Source organism: Aspergillus mulundensis (assembly GCF_003369625.1).
Source record: "Aspergillus mulundensis strain DSM 5745 chromosome Unknown scaffold_5, whole genome shotgun sequence".
In the NCBI taxonomy this organism is placed as follows: Eukaryota; Fungi; Ascomycota; class Eurotiomycetes; order Eurotiales; family Aspergillaceae; genus Aspergillus; species Aspergillus mulundensis.
Window position 1 is genome coordinate 1,141,976 of NW_020797893.1, and position 17,019 is coordinate 1,158,994.

The following is a 17,019-nucleotide window of genomic DNA, read 5'->3' on the forward strand; positions in this document are numbered from 1 at the left end:
GAACTCGAACACTGCCAGCCAGTACATCCCTGCATGTGCAAAACGCCAGTCCGAACATGACCCAGTGTATCCGACCGTGAGTGTTTGCGTGACCGGCCAGAGATGTCCCGTTGTGGCACGGTGTGGACATCGGCCGCACCATCGAACAACAAGGCATCGGCGCTATGTTGCCGACAGGTAAACCATGAGCACCGCGGCATACCTATTCAGCATCAGTAGAGTGCTCACCGGCAAACATCTCTCCAGGACTTACCCTCCGGTAGGCGGAAACACGTCATACGACGGTTCCGGGTGAAGATGAGCCAGGAAGTATGCGAAGGCCGAGATAGCAATGGAAACAACTAGAAGCCGGAAGTGCAGCTCTGTGATGTAGGCCAGGGTCCAGATAGGACCCAGGATGAGCACCATCCCCATGGTGGCCGTCACCAGCTTGGCCATTCTGTCGACTTTCTCGGTCGGCGCGACCGTTACGCGGCCGGGGCTGATGTAGTAGGGTAATTGGTTCTCGATGGGCAATTCGTCCTCGGTCGACGCTACCGTTTCGTTGTCTGGGTCGGCGAAGTAGGGCAATTCTTCCTTCGCGGGGCTCTTCCAGAAGGGCAACTTCCTGAAGTACTTCCACCCAAGCAGGATGTCCCGCACCGGGTCAATCGCCTTGGGGAGAATCCGGTGAAGGTCCTCCTTGTGGATGTACTTCTTCTCATCCTGGTCGATCGCGTTTTTGTTGCATCCGTGCCAGCGTTTCAAGTTGTCCCGTTCGCGCTCCGTAGTCGATGTGCCTTGCTTGAATTGGACGTAGCTATGGGTGTACCGGTCTGGCAAAGAATCCATTGGGTTAGTAGCTTCCTGACTGGCGAGACGATGTACTCACAGTACTGCTCGAGCTTGGCCTGGGCCTCGTCCAGCAGGCGCATGCGTTCCTCATCTGGATTCTTTAGGAATGTACCATTGTGCACTGCGCGATCAGGAGAACGAAGCTGGCGTTCCCGGGTTTCGAGGTCTTGTTCGATCTTCGCGATCTCAGCTTGTTGACGCAGCATGACAGTTGCGTTTAGAGCGTCAAAGCTTCTGTACTGGCCGAAGTCATCGGTCGACGAAACAAAGTATCCGTATCCGCGATAGCCTGTGGTGCGCAACGTCAGTGCATCTTCTCCGCTTGAAAGTCATCGTCCGGCGAACAAACCAACATATTTTCCAGGATCATCTCTCATCTGCTGGTAGTCGAAGGTGTGCGCCGCCTCCTGGTCCTCCCCCTGCTGCTGTGGAGTGGACGATTCGGGTGTTGTCGCCGACATGCTGATTGTGGCTTTGGGGAATTGATGCTCCAGAGTAGCTTGAAGGACGGATCGAAGAAGCCTGCTCAGGAGAAGAAGCCTGCTCAGGAGAAGAAGCCTGCTCAGGAGAAGAAGCCTGCTCAGGAGAAGAAGCTTGCTCAGGAGAAGAAGCTTGCTCAGGGGAGGAAGCCTGCCCAGGGGAGGAGGAATCATCTTGGTGATCGTGACACAAGGTCGTGAGCTGCTGAGAAGTATGAGACATCCCGGAGCAACAACGGCTGTCATTTGCTCAGATGCACTCCACCCCGGGCCAAATCTCTCTTTGTTGCAGTCTTGAGCGCTCTGGAGCGCTCTTCAATCGTGCAAACAGATCTCCCCTCTCCTCTCTCCTTTGCCTTCCCCTGTCTTGTCTGCGAACTCCCGCAGACACGCAATCGCAGATCCCGCCTTCTCTTTCTGCGCTTGGGCTCTTTCGAGCTTAGCAACCACATTCACAAACTCCTCTTTTGTATTCTCTGCCCTTGATCACTACTGCTCGTCTCTGCCCATTATCGCCGCCCCTGTCTGGTGTCCTCTGCCGCAGTCTCATCCTCTACCCCAACCAATCCGCGTGCCAATTCGCGTGCACCATCAACCGAGCCGACAATGTTCGATTGTCTGCCAGTGGTGTCTGTGGGCAAACGAGACGTCCCCGACGAAGACGGTCCCGCGAGCCAATGTGACCCACTGCTGACCAGCACTGCACCCACCGGATCCGCGACAAACGGCGACCCGCATGACGCCCTGCCAACGACCGAAGGAGTCAAGAAGAGGCAGACGATGGCCTTCGAACCTGTGGACAGATGGCGATACAGTTACAGGTTCACGGAGCACTCCAATGGCTACGGGCACGTCGAAGAACGCCCAAAGACGAAGGCCAAAGCTGCGACCCAGAAGGCCACCGCGCCGACCTCGCGGACCGATGGCAAGACAGAATGCGGCGGTGAAAAGAAGCAGCTTGGGGGCGACGACAACGGATCGGACTCCGAGGGTGAGCGGACGAGGTCTCAGAAAGTTGGAGAGTCTGATGCGGGCTCAGTCCGCGCTGCCCTGCTTACGATCAATGAGATTTGGGATGCGTCGTGTGAAACACAGAGAGCGGAGATGATTGGCCGGATCGAGAAGCTCTTGAAAGTCGCTGGCCCCGTTGAGATATCGGCTGACCAGTACGATGGAGTGGACAAAGTGGTGAAAAGTTGGGCTCGTTATTCGAACACACCACCACCTGCAGTATCACGGTTCAAGAAGAAGCTGAGGATCGGCTTTTGGTCTGCATGAGAGGCCAGTTATCCTTTCATTCTCGATGAATCGAATATAGATCTTGAATACATGCCTTCTTTTCTTGCACTTTCTTCCTTGGTATCACGCGTAGTTCGCTGCCCATCCATGTTCTGCGGTAGTTTATCGATGGTTCTTCCAGTCTTCTGGGATGCATTTGCCTTTGTTGTACCATCGGCAGCACTGCATTGTCGCTGATTATGATTCTTTGATCCAGGCGTTTCAGGTTGTATTTGGCCGTGTCAGACTTTAACCGGTCTGCATTGTCGCTCATTATGATTCTTTGATCTAGGCGTTTCAGTAGTCAAAGCCCTTGACCTAAGAGTACGTGGCCAATTGACAATTCCTGCTAGCCCTTTGTCCATGAAACTAATCGAAAACGACAGGGCTACATCCATTGCCAGTGCGCCAGAAACTATATTCCACGTTAGACTTATGCCGTCGAGCGACCCGGCCGACTTCAGCCTCTTCTTTAGCCAGCATCGCACGCATCTAATCGTTGATCCCAGATCGCCGAGGTCTCGCCTCGCAAGCCAACGCAGGGATGTCCTTCGTCCTTCTGTCTTGGTGCACCTCGCGCTTCTTTACGAAGCACTTTGCCGTCGCTCGGCGGTACCACATCAATGAACCATGACAAAGACCGAAGACAAGGGTCGACCCTGAAACGTCGCAGGCCTTGTCGAGATCGAGGATAAACGCTTCAGCCGCTGTCAAAGCGAGACCAGGACCAGACTGACCGCCGCTGATGGGATATAAACCGGCACGATGCACCCCTTCACCACGGATCAATCATCCCATCTTTTTCGTCCCGTCATCTCATTCCACCATCTTCATCATGACCACCCAGCCGAGATACCCAGAGATCAAGGCCGCCGCTGCAGCGGTAGGCAATACCCTCAGCAGCGCGAAGATCCCCAACATGCTGTGGAGCTGGACCGCACTCGCCCTTTTCATCGTGGACCACGGATTCCCGGAGATCGAGTTCCTTATCCAAGACAACGAGGTCCCACAGGCAACCGGCGCCCTCACGAAAGCCGGCTACAAGAATTGCACGGATCCCTCGTGCTCCGAACTCCAGGAAGACCGCGGCGCACACCTCGGCGACGCCCTCAACAGGTTCCACCCGGTTGCAGCAGCACACTTCCACCTGCCTCCGCCAAACGGCCAAGGATCGGGATACTTGGTGTCACTGCTGAAAAAGAACGACATAATCCCCCACCTGCCGGACCTGAAGCTGGGTCTCCCCAAGCAAAAAGAATACGAGCTCCTCACGCTCTCCATTGACCCGCGCCTCCCACCCCGTGCAGAAGGCGGCGCTTCAGGCCCCTGGTACGACCTCCCCTTTGTGCGCGTCCCCCAGGACTATACCCTGGCACAGGCCCTCCTGCTTCTACGCTGCAGACACGTGGACACTAACCCCGGGCTTGACGGCCTCTGGCGCGACATGCTGTGGGAGATCAGACGGTTCAAACAGCCGCATCCCTTCGAGTTCGGCGAGAAGCATTTTAGCCCCCTGCTGGGCCAGCTCTGGGGAGACCTTGTCCAGGGGAACCCTAATTATCCTCCGGACGTGGACTTGCAGCATAAGCTGCGTGGAGTTGAGCTTGTTCGTGAAGCTCGCGACAGGATGCCAAGGATGAGCCCGGACGGCAAGGTCCTGAAGGCCAAGAAAGCGGCGGAGCACGTTTATATGACCGGGGACGGGCGATCAGGTAAGGTCTACTATGCGAAGGGCTGATATGATCGTACCTCCTCAGGTGAGTACCCACCGGGGCTGGCCCCTGGCTGCGGTATTCCACCCCTTGAACTTGTAAGTGGATTGCAGTTTTCTCGATGTTGTTTTTGTTTTGTTTTCCCCTACTCTCGTTGAATTGCAAGATTGAATATTATCACTAGTCCCCAACAACTGCAAGCCACCATGTCCACTTGCTGCAGGAGTCTCAACAGGACTTTGTAGTAGCGTAATTTACAGAGAAGACCGCGCTGACAGTAAAATACACGGCGCCAACTGACAGTAGTGGTAACAGCCCCACTCTTCGCGGTCCTGGTATATATTACATCGTGTACCGGATTCCCAGTGTATCTGTAAGCCTTGCCCCACCCCTGCGAATTTGTCATCCACATGTATGTAAGCAGCACAAAGGATTATGCAGCCTGTGGCTGAGCATTCCCCAGCCACTGCCCCAGCCACTGCCCAGCCACTGCCCCAGCCACCGAAGTCTTACTCATCAATCCAACGCCTGCGCCTCACACATCCGGCGATACAAGCCGCCCCTTGCAACCAGCTGCCCATGGGTCCCCCTCTCCACAATCCGCCCCCCCCAAAACACACAGATCACATCCGCCCCCTTGATCGTGCTCAGCCGGTGCGCAACCGCAACCGTCACCCGGTCCCCGTCCCTCGCCGCCTCCCCCAGCGCCTTCTGCACCATCCTCTCGCTCTCCGTGTCCAGCGCACTCGTCGCCTCGTCCAGGAGCAGGATCTTCGGATCCCGGACCAACGCCCGCGCAATCGCAATCCGCTGTCGCTGTCCGCCGGAGAGCTGCGTCCCCCCTGCGCCTGCGGGCGTGTGCATGCCCGACGGCAGCGACGCGACGAAGTCCCACGCGTTCGCGGCGCGGAGGGCCGCTTCGATCTGGGCGTCTGATGCGGACGTCCATTCGGGCTCTGCATTGTCTGCGGCGCCGGGTGCATGTGCGCGCTTGGTGCTCGTTGGTGAGAGCGGCGCTATGGACGGGTTGAACAGGCCCAGCGCGATGTTCTCGCGGATTGTGCCCTGGAAGAGGGTGGGTTCTTGTTGCACGAGCGCGACGATGTTGCGGTAGGAGGTCGGGTTCAGGTCTGAGAGCGGGGTTGAGTCGATTGTGATGCTGCCGGTGGTTGGGTCGTAGAAGCGCTCGAGCATGGCGATCATGGTGGATTTGCCGCAGCCGGAGGCGCCGACCAGCGCGATGAATTGGCCTTTGTTTATCTGGCCGAGTCAGCATCCTACTATCTTATCAGGGTGGCATTAGGTGTTTGCGTACCTTTAGATCTACGCCTTTGAGGACGGGGGCGACCGGGCGGAGTGGGTATGAAAAGCGGACGTTGTCAAGTGCAATGGGTGAGCCGGAGCCAGGGCCTTTGTCGTGGTTCTCGGGCGTTTCTCGCACAGTTGGCTGCAGCTGATGCAACCAGGCGATGTAGTTCGTTGCGTTGATGCCCTTGGTGATACTCGTCGACCACTGGAACAGCTGACTCGACGCCTGCCCGGCGAAGAACACGCCCAGGAACGCGACGAAGAAGTTATACATGCTGATATCCCCCGTCGACAGCAGCTTACAACCATACCAGAACCCCAGCGCCTGGAACCAGTACTCGATGCACTGCGTCAGCCCGAAACAGACCATCGTCAGCGCCATCGGCTTAACAGACGACGAGACCGCACTGTCCAGCTCATCCGTGTACCGACGCAGCACAGTCCCCTCAATCGCCAGCGAGCTCACAGTCCGAATCGCAGTAATAGCCTCCGACGCAATCGACGAGCTAGCCCCATACTTCCTCGACGTATTCCGATCAAGCCGCGCATCAAGCCTTATCCGCACCACGCCCGCCCCAACAAGCGGCGGAATGCCCCCAAACACAACAACAAGGCCCAGTTTCCACGAGTATGCAATCGCAAGCACGCCGCACGTAACCAGCTGCAGCACCGCAATCACCACAAGCGCGATGTTGTACCCCATCAGCTCGAGAATCGCCTGCGGGTACGAGTCGACCTGCGCCACCAACGCCCCCGTCGTGTTCTCCGCCCGGTCGAAGAACTGGATATCCTGCCGCAGGATATCGTGCAATATCGTGCGTCGGAAATGGTGGCTTAAGTGCTGCGCTACGCTGTTCGTCGCGTACCCCATTGCCCCGTATGCGAGCAGGCATCCCGCCGCCAGCACGATGAACATGCTTGCGTAGAAGTCGCCGCGGCTGACCATTTCGTCGCCGGTTAGTGTGAAGACGTCGACGACCCGTGACATTAGGATTGCCTGCCCTGGGAACATGGCGCATCCGCCTAGGCAGCCGAGGAGCACGACGATGTAGGCCCATGTTAGCTCCGGGCATGCGCGGACGAGGTAGAGGAGGGAGGCGAGGACGCCCATTTGCTTGTGGTTCGCGTAGCTATCGCGGTTCTTGGTGGACTCGAGGCGGGCGCGGATGGAGGTTGGGTAGCGGGTTAGGGTTGCGGCTGTGGAGGTGGGGTGGAGGGCGTCTTCGGCCTTGACGCTGTCTTCTTCCGAGTCCTCCTCTTCCGCGGGTTTGTGGTCCTCCGCGGAGACGGAGAGGTTCTGGATTTTGACGAGGCGCGCGTAGGCGCCGTCGGCTGCTATGAGGGATTCATGCGTGCCTTGTTCCACGATGCGGCCTTTGCTCATGACGACGATGTTGTCGGCTTTGCGGATTGTGGCTAGTTTGTGCGCGATCACGATTGTCGTGCGGCCTTCTGCTGCCTTGTCTAGGGCTTTCTGCACGATGGATTCGGCGTGGGGGTCTAGGGCGCTTGTTGCCTCGTCCAGCAGGAGCACCTTTGGTTGAGACACGACGCTGCGGGCAATGGCAACGCGCTGTTTCTGGCCTCCTGATAGGAGACCGCCGCGTTCACCAATTGGGGTATCGTACCCGTTTGTCAGTTCGGAAATGAAGTCGTGCGCGTAGGCCATCTTTGCTGCCTCTTGCACTCGTTCCATCTGCTCTTCCCTGGAGTCGTTCTCCCACGGCGTTCCGACAAGACCGTACCGGATGTTGTCGAACACGGTCCCCTGGAAGAGGACAGGCTCTTGCTGCACGAGGCGGACGTTCCGCCGCAGCCAGCCGACGTTCAGTTTGTCAATGGGCTTCCCGTCGAGCTTGAGTGTCCCTGAGTTAGGGTTATGCCATCTCTCCAGCAGCCCGACGATGGTGCTCTTCCCTGAGCCAGACTGGCCCACCAGAGCCGTCACCTTCCCCGCAGGGACTTTAAGACTGAAGTCGTCGAGCACGGTAATGTTCGGCCGAGTGGGATAGGCAAAGCTCACATTCTCCAGCTCAACTTCCCCAGCCACCGACTCCGGCTCAAGACCCTCCTTGCTGTACGGATCTATTTCCGACACCCGATCAATCAGCTTGAACAGCTGCGCCGCCGCCGACGCAGCCCTGCTAAAGTCGATCGAGTACGGCGCCAATAGCGTGAGATTGATGGCCGCAATGATAACGGAGAGAAGGACTCTGCAGGACACATCAGTAACAGTAACACCCCAACCGGCAGTAGACAACAACATACGTAAAAATATCCCCCGCCGTCGCAATCTCCCCGCTCGCAAGCATATGGACCCCCTGCCAAAACGCCAGCCCAAAACCGAGATAAATAATGGTATACTCCGCCGAAAACAACACCCCCATCAAGGGCCCAATCTTCCTGCCCACCGCATGCGCAGCTCCAAGATCCCCATCAAACCGCCTGACCAGCGCATCGCGCATCCCAAACGCCTGCACCGCCTTAACACCGCCCAGCACGCCCTCGGCAAACGAATTCGCTTTCGCATGGATCCCCAGAATGCGCGTCTCATGCCCGGCCTCGATCGCCGCAATCGCGCCCATCGTGCCGATCGTGGCAACAGGGACACAGATGCAGATGAGCGTGAGCTTCCAGTGCACGATGAACGCGATGATGAAGGCCGTGACGAACGCCGCCAGACCCTGGAACAGTAGCCCGATTTTCTCGGACGCCCCGGCCTGGATCAGTTTGCCGTTTGAGGTTGCCTGGGCCGCGATGGACCCGCCTGTGCCGAAGTCGTAGAACGAGACTTCTTGGCTTAGGGCTGCGCGCACGTAGGTGTGTCGGATGTTGCGGATTATGCGGTAGGCCGCGTATGTTAGGAATGTGTTGTACGTGTAGGAGAGGATGAGGCGGGCGATGCCCAGGTAGACGAAGTAGAGGCTTTGGTACAACGTGTCAGTGTGTTTGGTCTTGTGTTTGGAGAGAGGGGATGGGATGGGATGCGTACGCTAGCTCCGCGACATCGCTGCGGAAGGCTGCTGGTGTTGAAGATCCGTTCGTGAAGTCTGTGATGATCGTGATGAAGCGGCCGAAGATGAGATTCTGGAGCGCGATGCCTGCGCCTGAGGCGCATGCTACGATGATCGCGATGCCTTGGAGTGTCAGTTCGGTTTTGCTGGCGAAGGTGAATATTCTCTTTGAAGGTAATGTTAGTATAGGTGGGTTTTGATCGCGTGTCTGGGAATGTCCGCACCTTGTACGCGCCAAAGCTGCCCCCCTCCTCGTTGTTCACCTGCGGCGTCTCATCCTTGTCTGCGCTCGCAGTGTCAGTCGAGGGCACCTCCTTGGTCTCGACCGAGGAATCCATTCTTTAGCTTGAAATCCGTGAGAAGAAAACTTGTGTAAAGACCGCAGGGTCAGCGAGCCTCAAGGTGGTTTAAGAAGCTGCCATCGGCGCTGCGGTGGCCCAACGCTCCGAGCCTCCGCGTTGGCGCCTAGAAACTCGTATCGCATGCATTTCCCGATGGCGTTTAGTTTGACGTCAGATTGGAGAGTTTGTGTCCGCGGATCCCGGCATTTCGCCTCTTTGGTGCGGTCGGGTTCCGCGGGCGCCGAGGAATATCTACCCATGTTAATATTGTGTGCTGTAAAAGATTTTGAGGAACTAGAGAGGAATCGAGTGAAAACAAGGAGAACGGTTGGTAATCTTTTTAGTAAGGAAGGCAGTGGAGACGTGGACTGGGACTGGTCGAGCTCGACTAAGCGCAGTCCTGTTCTTTCTATACCCCAGGTACTCCAGGCATGAGGCCAGGACGCAACGTGGGCTTTGCTTGGTAGCACGGCTACGAAGGAATGTATGGGATGCAGCGAGACATCGATTTTGATGCCTAGCCGAGTGCATCGGTGCTTGTATACAGCCTTGCATCGCAGTTGAACTAGAAAAGCTCTGAGTCCGGATACCTGTCGTTGTCCTTGGCCAGGCGAAGATCCCTGTCAGCCAAAGGTGGAGATCTCTTATTTTGGTGGAGTTCTTATTTGTTAACGCCTTTACATGCCGTGTTAGTATAGAAAAGTAAGGCGCTTAACACCTTACTATTTTAGTAAAAAAATTAGGCTACTAATAAGTTTTTAAAGGCTTAAATTATTTATATAAACCTTTAGGTAGCTTTAACTTTTAATAAATAACTTACTTTTTTTTTATTTTTTTTATAGTATTTAATTAATAGCTTTATTAATTAATATAATATATAAAGGGCCTTAAAATTATAAGCCTAAATATTAATTTAATAATTTAACTTATTAAATTTTTATTTTTTTTAAATATTTTAAAGCTATTTATATCTTTAAATATATATTTTAAAGCTATACTAAGCCCTTTATAATTAATTATTTTTTTTATTAAATTAAAATAAATATTAATTAATTTTTAACTTTTATACTTAATTTAAAAGTTATTATAAGCTTTATTAATAATATTATAAGTATAAAAGTTATTTTTAAGTTTAAAAATAACTAGCTAGCTTAGTATAGCTAGATTTTTTATTTTACTTAAATAGTAAAAATTTAAAAGTTTCTTAACCTAAATATTCTTAAAAAAAAAAAAATTTTTTAAGTTGCCTTTTAAAAATATAACTAAAAAAATATTTAAAATATATAATAAATACTAGCTTAATACTAAGTATTATTATATTAAAATTTAAAAAATAAATAAAGCTATTTAAAAAATTATTACTATTTTTATTTAATAACTTATTTAAAATAAACTTACTATAAAGGTTTTAACTAAATTAAAGTAATAATTTATTTTAACTAATTTTAAAACTAAACTAAAGGTATTTAATAACTATTTTATAGCCTTAAATACTTTAATTTAATAAGGTAAAATTAATAATTAACTTTAAAATTATAAAAATACTTACCAAGAGATTAAATACCTTAATTAACTTAAATTAAAAAATAAAATAGTTAATATAACCTTTTTATAAATAATTAATAAGTATTTAAACTTTTATATAAAATAAAATACTAATTAATTAAATTAAAAAGGTGCTAATTTAATTTCTTACCTTTAGTTTATATTTAAATATTAATAATATTTTTTTATAACTAATAACTTTTTTAAAAACTTTACTAAAGTGGTGGCCTTTATAACTTTTAGTAAAAAATTAAATATTTTTTTTAAAATAGTATTAACTAATAACAAGCCTTCTTATTTATATAGCTATTTTTAAGTAGTAAAGTAGTATTAATACTTTATATAATTATATAAAAAGCCATGGTATAAACCTAAAAAAAATATAAATAAAAAATTAGTAAAGCTTTTAATAAAAATAATAAATATAATAAGAAAATTTAAAAAATAAGGGCTAAGAATAAATAAATTTTTAAAAATAAAAAAAAATTAAAAAAAAAGCTTAAAAAGCTTTTTTAGCTACTTAGGTTATAATAAAAAAAAATATTATAACTATATACTTGTTATAAATATTTAAAGTAATTTAATACTTTAAAATACCTTTATTTTTAATATTAGTGCCTTTATTTATATTTATAATAATTTTAGCTATTTTACCTTTTTTAATTAATTAAAAAAAGGTAATATTTAAGCAGGAAATATAACTATTATTATTTAAGGTATAAAATTAGTACTTTTTTATTTTAAAACTTTAAATAATAAAATAATACCTTTTACTTTTAGTAAAGTGGCCTTTATACCTAGCTTTTATATTAATATTTTAATAGCTAGGCCTTTTAAAAAGGCTAAATATTTTTAAAATTTTAATACTTTAATTACTAAAAATAGTAAACTAGTATTTTATTTTAAAGATTATTTATTTAGCCTTTAAATAGTTAAGTTTAAAAAAAACTTAAAGCTTTAAAAAAAGGCCAATATATTAATTTAATAAAAAGTTAAAACCTTAACTTAAAAAATTTATATTAAAAAAGATTTTAAAGCTTTTTACTAGTGCCTAAACTATATTAATAATAAAATACTTTAATACTTATTAATTATAATTAAAAAAGTTTAAATTACTAGTTTTTAACTGCCTTAATAATATAATACTTATAAATATAAATAAGCCTCTTAATAAATATTTAAAAGGCCTAGAAATCCTGCTACTATATTATTTAATTAAGTTTACTTTAACCTAATTTTTATAAAAAAAGTAATAAATAAAAAAAAGTAAATAATTTACTTTTATAATAAAAACACCAAGTTTTACTAGGCCTATATTTACTAAAAAAAAGTAGGTATAAAAATATTATTAAGTAATATACTAAGCTTATTTAAACCTAGTTTAATATTACTTTTAAGGTTTTTTTAGTAATTATAAGCTTATATTTAATAATAATATTTTTAACTTTACTATATTTTAAGGTATACTCTAAAACTAGTTTACTTTTTATACTTTTTTTAAAATAGTATAGCTAAGCGCTCTAGTGGTATATTAATTAAAAAAGTAAAAATAATAACTTTTTATAAAAAAATCTTTTTTAATATATAGCCCTGGGTTATAAAGGCCGCAGCTTATATTAATAATTAAATTTTTATTAAGCTACTAAATTAAAAAACATTATAAAAAGCTTTTACTAGTAAAAAACCTTATATTTTAAGTATTAAAATACTAGGCTATTTTACCTAGGCAAGATAATCCTGGGTAAAAAGTTTTTATAAAATAAAACTAAAGGCTTTACTAAAATACTTACTAGGCTATATTACCTTTAATATTTAATAAATCTAGTTTTTTAAAAAGTAGCTTGTACATGCCTGTAAAAATATTATTTTTAATAAGTTTAAATTATATAATTTAAAAAATCCCTTTTTTATTATTAATATTAAAATTAAGTTACTAGAGCCTTTAGCCTAAATTTTTAATATTTTTTTTTAAAATTATAAATTTAAAAAGATTAATCTAAACCTTAACTTTAGGAAATTTTTTAAATAAAAAAAAATAAAAGTATTTTAAATATAAATAGGCCACGGGTGGTGGAGATCTTAAAAAAAATATTAATAATAGTAGTAAGTATAGAGCAAGAAATAAGGCTTAAAATATTATTAATAAAATTAAAAATATTACTAGTAAAAAAAAGGCCTTTAATTAACTAAATAAGTTTTTATACTTACTAATTCTAGAGCTAACTCCTAAATCTTATTATTATAAAAGGCTTATATAAAACTTAGCTTTATAAATAGCTTTAAGGGCCTATTTAAAAAATCCCTAGTAATAAATTTTACGCTTTTAAGTATCTTAATATTTTTTTATTAATTTAGCTAGTAAGTAATTACTTAAAAAAAATAAATAAGTATGCCTAGCTTTTTTTTTTTAGCCTTTAAGCTTAGCGCGCTTAAGGAATAAAACTCTAGTAACTTTAGTTTTTTTTTTAAAATATTTAGGCGTAGGTATAAATAATATAATACTAATAATTATATATATAATTTAAATTTAAATAATACTTTCTTAAATAATTTAAATAACCTTAATTATATTTAATTTACCTTTTCCACTTTTTATTAAAACCCTGTAAAAAATACCTTTATTAAAATAATTTATTTTTTTTTCCAAGCGCTAAAATAATTTTAAAAATTATTTATTTTATAACCTTTTTTTAAAGACTATAAATCTTAAACTAGGAGCCCTTTATAAAATAAAAGTATAAAAAATAATAAATAAATAAAAAATAAAAATAAACAAGCTAATTTTTTTACTATAAGTTTTTACTTATAAATTTAATACTAATAGTTATTTTATTAAGGCTAAAGCCTAAATTTATATGCACGGAAATTTAAAAAATTTTTTAAAAAAAATTAAGTAATAATTACCTTAGCAAGGGTTTTTAAAGCTCTTGTAGCGCTTATAGTTACTTTTAATCTTAATTTTAATTAAAAAAATACTATTAACATGTTTTTTAATACTACCTTTAAAAAGGTAATATATTTTTACTTTTTAAATAATTATAAATAGCAGGGTAAGTTACTAAAAGCCCTTAAGGTTATTTATAAACTTTAAAAGTTTTTTTATTTTTAGTAGCTTAATTTAGCTATAATACTATAAAAATTTAGCTTTATTATAATTTTTAAAAAAAAAGTGCCTTTATATTAGTAAGTTTATAATTTTTTTTATTTATATAAATAATATTATTATTATAAACCTTTTTATTAAAAAAGGCTAAGCTACTATAACTATTTTTAAAAAAAAATTAGTAATAAAATACAAGCTCTAGTATTTTAGTAAAATAAAATAATTTTTAAAAATTTAAATTATTTAAAATAAAAAAAAATATAAGGTTTAGTTATATTAAAACTCCTATATTAAAGTAATTATAAACTAATTTTACCTAAATATAATAGTTTAACCTTTAAAAATACCTTTTTTTTAATAAGCTTTATTTAAACTCTGGTACTGCTACACCTTAATAAATTAAAAAAATAAGGTTTAAAATTAACTTAATTAAATATACAAGCACGCTTACTTATTTAAATATTTTTTATATTATTAGTTAATTATTAAAACACCTAGTTAATCTAGTAAATTATTATTAATATATAATAAATTAACTTATTTTTTATTTTTATAATACATGCTTTATAGCCCTTAAATACTCTAGTTTAAATAGCTTTAAAAATAAGCTTATTTTAAAGGTATATAATTTTTATAAGGCCTATTTTAATATAATTCTTATTAATTAATTTAATTACTTTTCCAGCGCAGGTTATATTTATAAGTTATATAATAATTTAATTAAATAAAAAGTTATAAAGCAGCGCTTAGTTATAATTTTAATAATTAAAATAAAATTACTTATTTTATTTAAGGCCTTTAAAATAACTTACTAGTAGTACTAGGTTTTTAATTTAATATAATTTAATTTTTAATACTATTTTTTAGTTGAATATAATAATAAATAAATTATTAATACTTTTACTAACTTTAATATTTAATATTAATTAAAATTTTAGCATGTTAATATTTATAACTTATAACTTTAATAAAAAGTTTAGCATAAAAACCTTAAAATTAAATAAACTTTTATAAATTAAATAATTATAAATAGCCTTACCAAGCCACTTACTAAATAATAATACTATAAATTTATTAAAATACTTAATTTAGTAAATATTTTTAGCCTTATTTTTAGTATTTAATAAGTATTAAGGAAGTGTGTTAGCTAAAGGTAAAAATTTTTTATTTTAATAAAGTTTTTATTTATTAATATCTTTATATACCGTGTTAGTATAAAAAAGTAAGGCACTTAATACTTTATTATTTTAGTAAAAAAATTAGGTTATTAATAAGTTTTTAAAGGCTTAAATTATTTATATAAACCCCTAGGTAGCTCTAGCTTTTAATAAATAACTTATTTTTTTTTATTCTCTTTTATAATATTTAATTAATAGCTTTACTAATTAATACAGTATACAAAGGGCCTCAAAATCCCTAGGTACCTTGGCAGATATTGGGAGTTGTATATCTTTTGCTAAACTCTACCTAGGGATGTTTGAGGCTTAGGACATCCATACTTACAAGGTACCATCGCGTGTTCACCTAGATTGGCTCGTGTCAGTACTACTGGTTATCCGCTACACGCTGTAATACAGTGATGCTATCAATAGCCCTTGTTAGGTGCTACCTGAATGGTAGTATTCCAAGTGAGTTCCTACTGGACACAGAGCCTGATGTGGTTAAGAACAATTAACGCCCCAGGATGCTCTCCGATCATTTCGTAGACATGGAAGTGCAATGACTTTACAGCTGCTTTTATCCCAGAGATAGAATACATTCCATCTCTTATTGCTCACCGGCAGTGAGATAATGATCCTTCCAGAAAGCGGCCGCTTGATCCCCAGCAATCCTCCCAAACACCGCACACTCCAGCAACGACGACCCGCCCAGCCTATTCTGACCGTGCAAGCCACCTGTGACCTCACCCGCAGCCCACAAACCCCTAATCGGCTGCCCCTGTTCATCAAGCACCTGAGCCTCCTCGTTAAACAGAACTCCACCCATAGTAAAGTGCAGAACAGGCGTAACCTTCCCAACATACACCACAGAATCCGCCTGCGGCTCACTGAGCATCCAGTTCCCGAACGCAACACGGCCGTAGGGGTCAGCCTTCTTGCCCGCAACAATATCCGCGTACTCCTGCACTGTCTCGAGAGCCGTTTCTCCGATCTCGCCGAGCGTGGTCTTCTGAAGTAAACCCTTCCACAGGTAGAACTGCATATGGGTATCCAGCGCCGCAGCGGCCCCTTCGTCCAGTAGCAGCATAACGTCCCACTGCCTTATATCACCATCACCCTCCAGCTTAGTCGCAGATTTCCACACGGCATCCGTAATAAACTCCCGTGTCTCAAGCTCATTAACGAACCGCGTGCCGTTATCAAGTAGAAGAATCCCGCCTTCCCCGCGCAGCGCCTCAGCCGCAAGGAACTTAACCGTCGCAGACGGGCCCTTCTGATCCAAGAACCCCGTCGGATGAACCTGGATGTGCTCCATGTCGACCAGCCGCGCGCCGATCTCACTCAGTAGCGGCTGCGAGCCTTCCCTCGCCTCGTTGGTCGATGGGATGCCAGCAAGGTCAGGCCGATACTTGTTTACCATGCCGTGCACGTCTCCTGCAAACCCGCCGCTCGCGAAGATAACTGGACCCCGGATGCTGTGGGTACTCTCCTCGGCGTCGACGTACTCCACGCCCACGACCTCCTCGGACTCCTTGAGGACTTTAGTGACGCGGGCCTTCATCTTCATCTCGGCGAACGGATTTGCTTTCAGGCTGTCCAGCAGCGTCCCGACGATCGCTGCGCCGGGCGGCTTGCCCTTTGCACCGCGGTGCGTCCGCGGTTTGCTGTGTCCGCCCAGCTGTGCGACTTTGCTTAGGTCGATGCCCGTGTCGTCCGATAGCCAGGCTACAGCGTCTTTGGATGACTTCGTAACAAGCTCAATTAATTTGTCTCTGCGTTCTCTGTCGATGTTCTCGGCCGTGGCATACGGCTTCCCAGCCGATCTAACGGTGTCATTGTAGAACTCTTCGACGGTATCAGGGACACTCTGGAACTTCGTCCCGGCGCCGTTTATGCCAGACGACGCTTTCATGCTATTTCCGCCGGGCTTCTCGGCGCGGTCAAGCAGGATCACGGGGACGTTGTGTTTTGTTAGCTGTGTTGCGGCCGAGAGGCCTGCTAGGCCTGTGCCCACTACGATGACGTGGGGTTGGTGGGTGAGTGGTTGGGGGATTGCGCAGGTGGACATTTTGCTTTTGAGAAGACGCGAGACCGGGAACATGGATTGTTTGTTTACGATGGTTCGATGTGGGGATGAGTGTGGTTATGTAGGGGTCGCGGGGTGGTCTGATGCGGGATCAGCCCACGTGGAAGGGATGCACGCACCCAAAGACAAGTCGGGAATCAATGACGTTGCACAAAGCAC

At 43.8% G+C, this 17,019-nt stretch overlaps 5 protein-coding genes across 5 annotated transcripts; 2 read left to right on the forward strand and 3 right to left on the reverse strand.

The window, feature by feature from the left end:
* Nucleotides 1–162: 162 nt before the first annotated feature.
* Nucleotides 163–1,295, reverse strand: DSM5745_05720 (uncharacterized protein; the record flags this gene model as incomplete). Its single annotated transcript, XM_026747736.1, has 4 exons — nucleotides 163–202; nucleotides 254–815; nucleotides 872–1,123; nucleotides 1,184–1,295. The coding sequence occupies 4 exons, from the start codon at nucleotides 1,293–1,295 to the stop codon at nucleotides 163–165; spliced, it is 966 nt and encodes a 321-aa protein (XP_026603568.1).
* A 624-nt stretch (nucleotides 1,296–1,919) lies between these two features.
* DSM5745_05721 (uncharacterized protein) lies at nucleotides 1,920–2,591 on the forward strand (the record flags this gene model as incomplete). The annotated part of the gene is made up of 1 exon (XM_026747737.1): nucleotides 1,920–2,591. The coding sequence occupies one exon, from the start codon at nucleotides 1,920–1,922 to the stop codon at nucleotides 2,589–2,591; it is 672 nt and encodes a 223-aa protein (XP_026603569.1).
* Nucleotides 2,592–3,426: 835 nt separating this feature from the next.
* On the forward strand, nucleotides 3,427–4,329 carry DSM5745_05722 (uncharacterized protein; the record flags this gene model as incomplete). Its single annotated transcript, XM_026747738.1, has 1 exon — nucleotides 3,427–4,329. The coding sequence occupies one exon, from the start codon at nucleotides 3,427–3,429 to the stop codon at nucleotides 4,327–4,329; it is 903 nt and encodes a 300-aa protein (XP_026603570.1).
* A 490-nt stretch (nucleotides 4,330–4,819) lies between these two features.
* Nucleotides 4,820–8,963, reverse strand: DSM5745_05723 (ABC transporter ATP-binding protein; the record flags this gene model as incomplete). Its single annotated transcript, XM_026747739.1, has 5 exons — nucleotides 4,820–5,563; nucleotides 5,619–7,824; nucleotides 7,880–8,536; nucleotides 8,604–8,791; nucleotides 8,850–8,963. The coding sequence occupies 5 exons, from the start codon at nucleotides 8,961–8,963 to the stop codon at nucleotides 4,820–4,822; spliced, it is 3,909 nt and encodes a 1,302-aa protein (XP_026603571.1).
* Nucleotides 8,964–15,381: 6,418 nt separating this feature from the next.
* Nucleotides 15,382–16,842, reverse strand: frdA (putative FAD dependent oxidoreductase; the record flags this gene model as incomplete). The annotated part of the gene is made up of 1 exon (XM_026747740.1): nucleotides 15,382–16,842. The coding sequence occupies one exon, from the start codon at nucleotides 16,840–16,842 to the stop codon at nucleotides 15,382–15,384; it is 1,461 nt and encodes a 486-aa protein (XP_026603572.1).
* Between the last annotated feature and the right edge of the window lie 177 nt (nucleotides 16,843–17,019).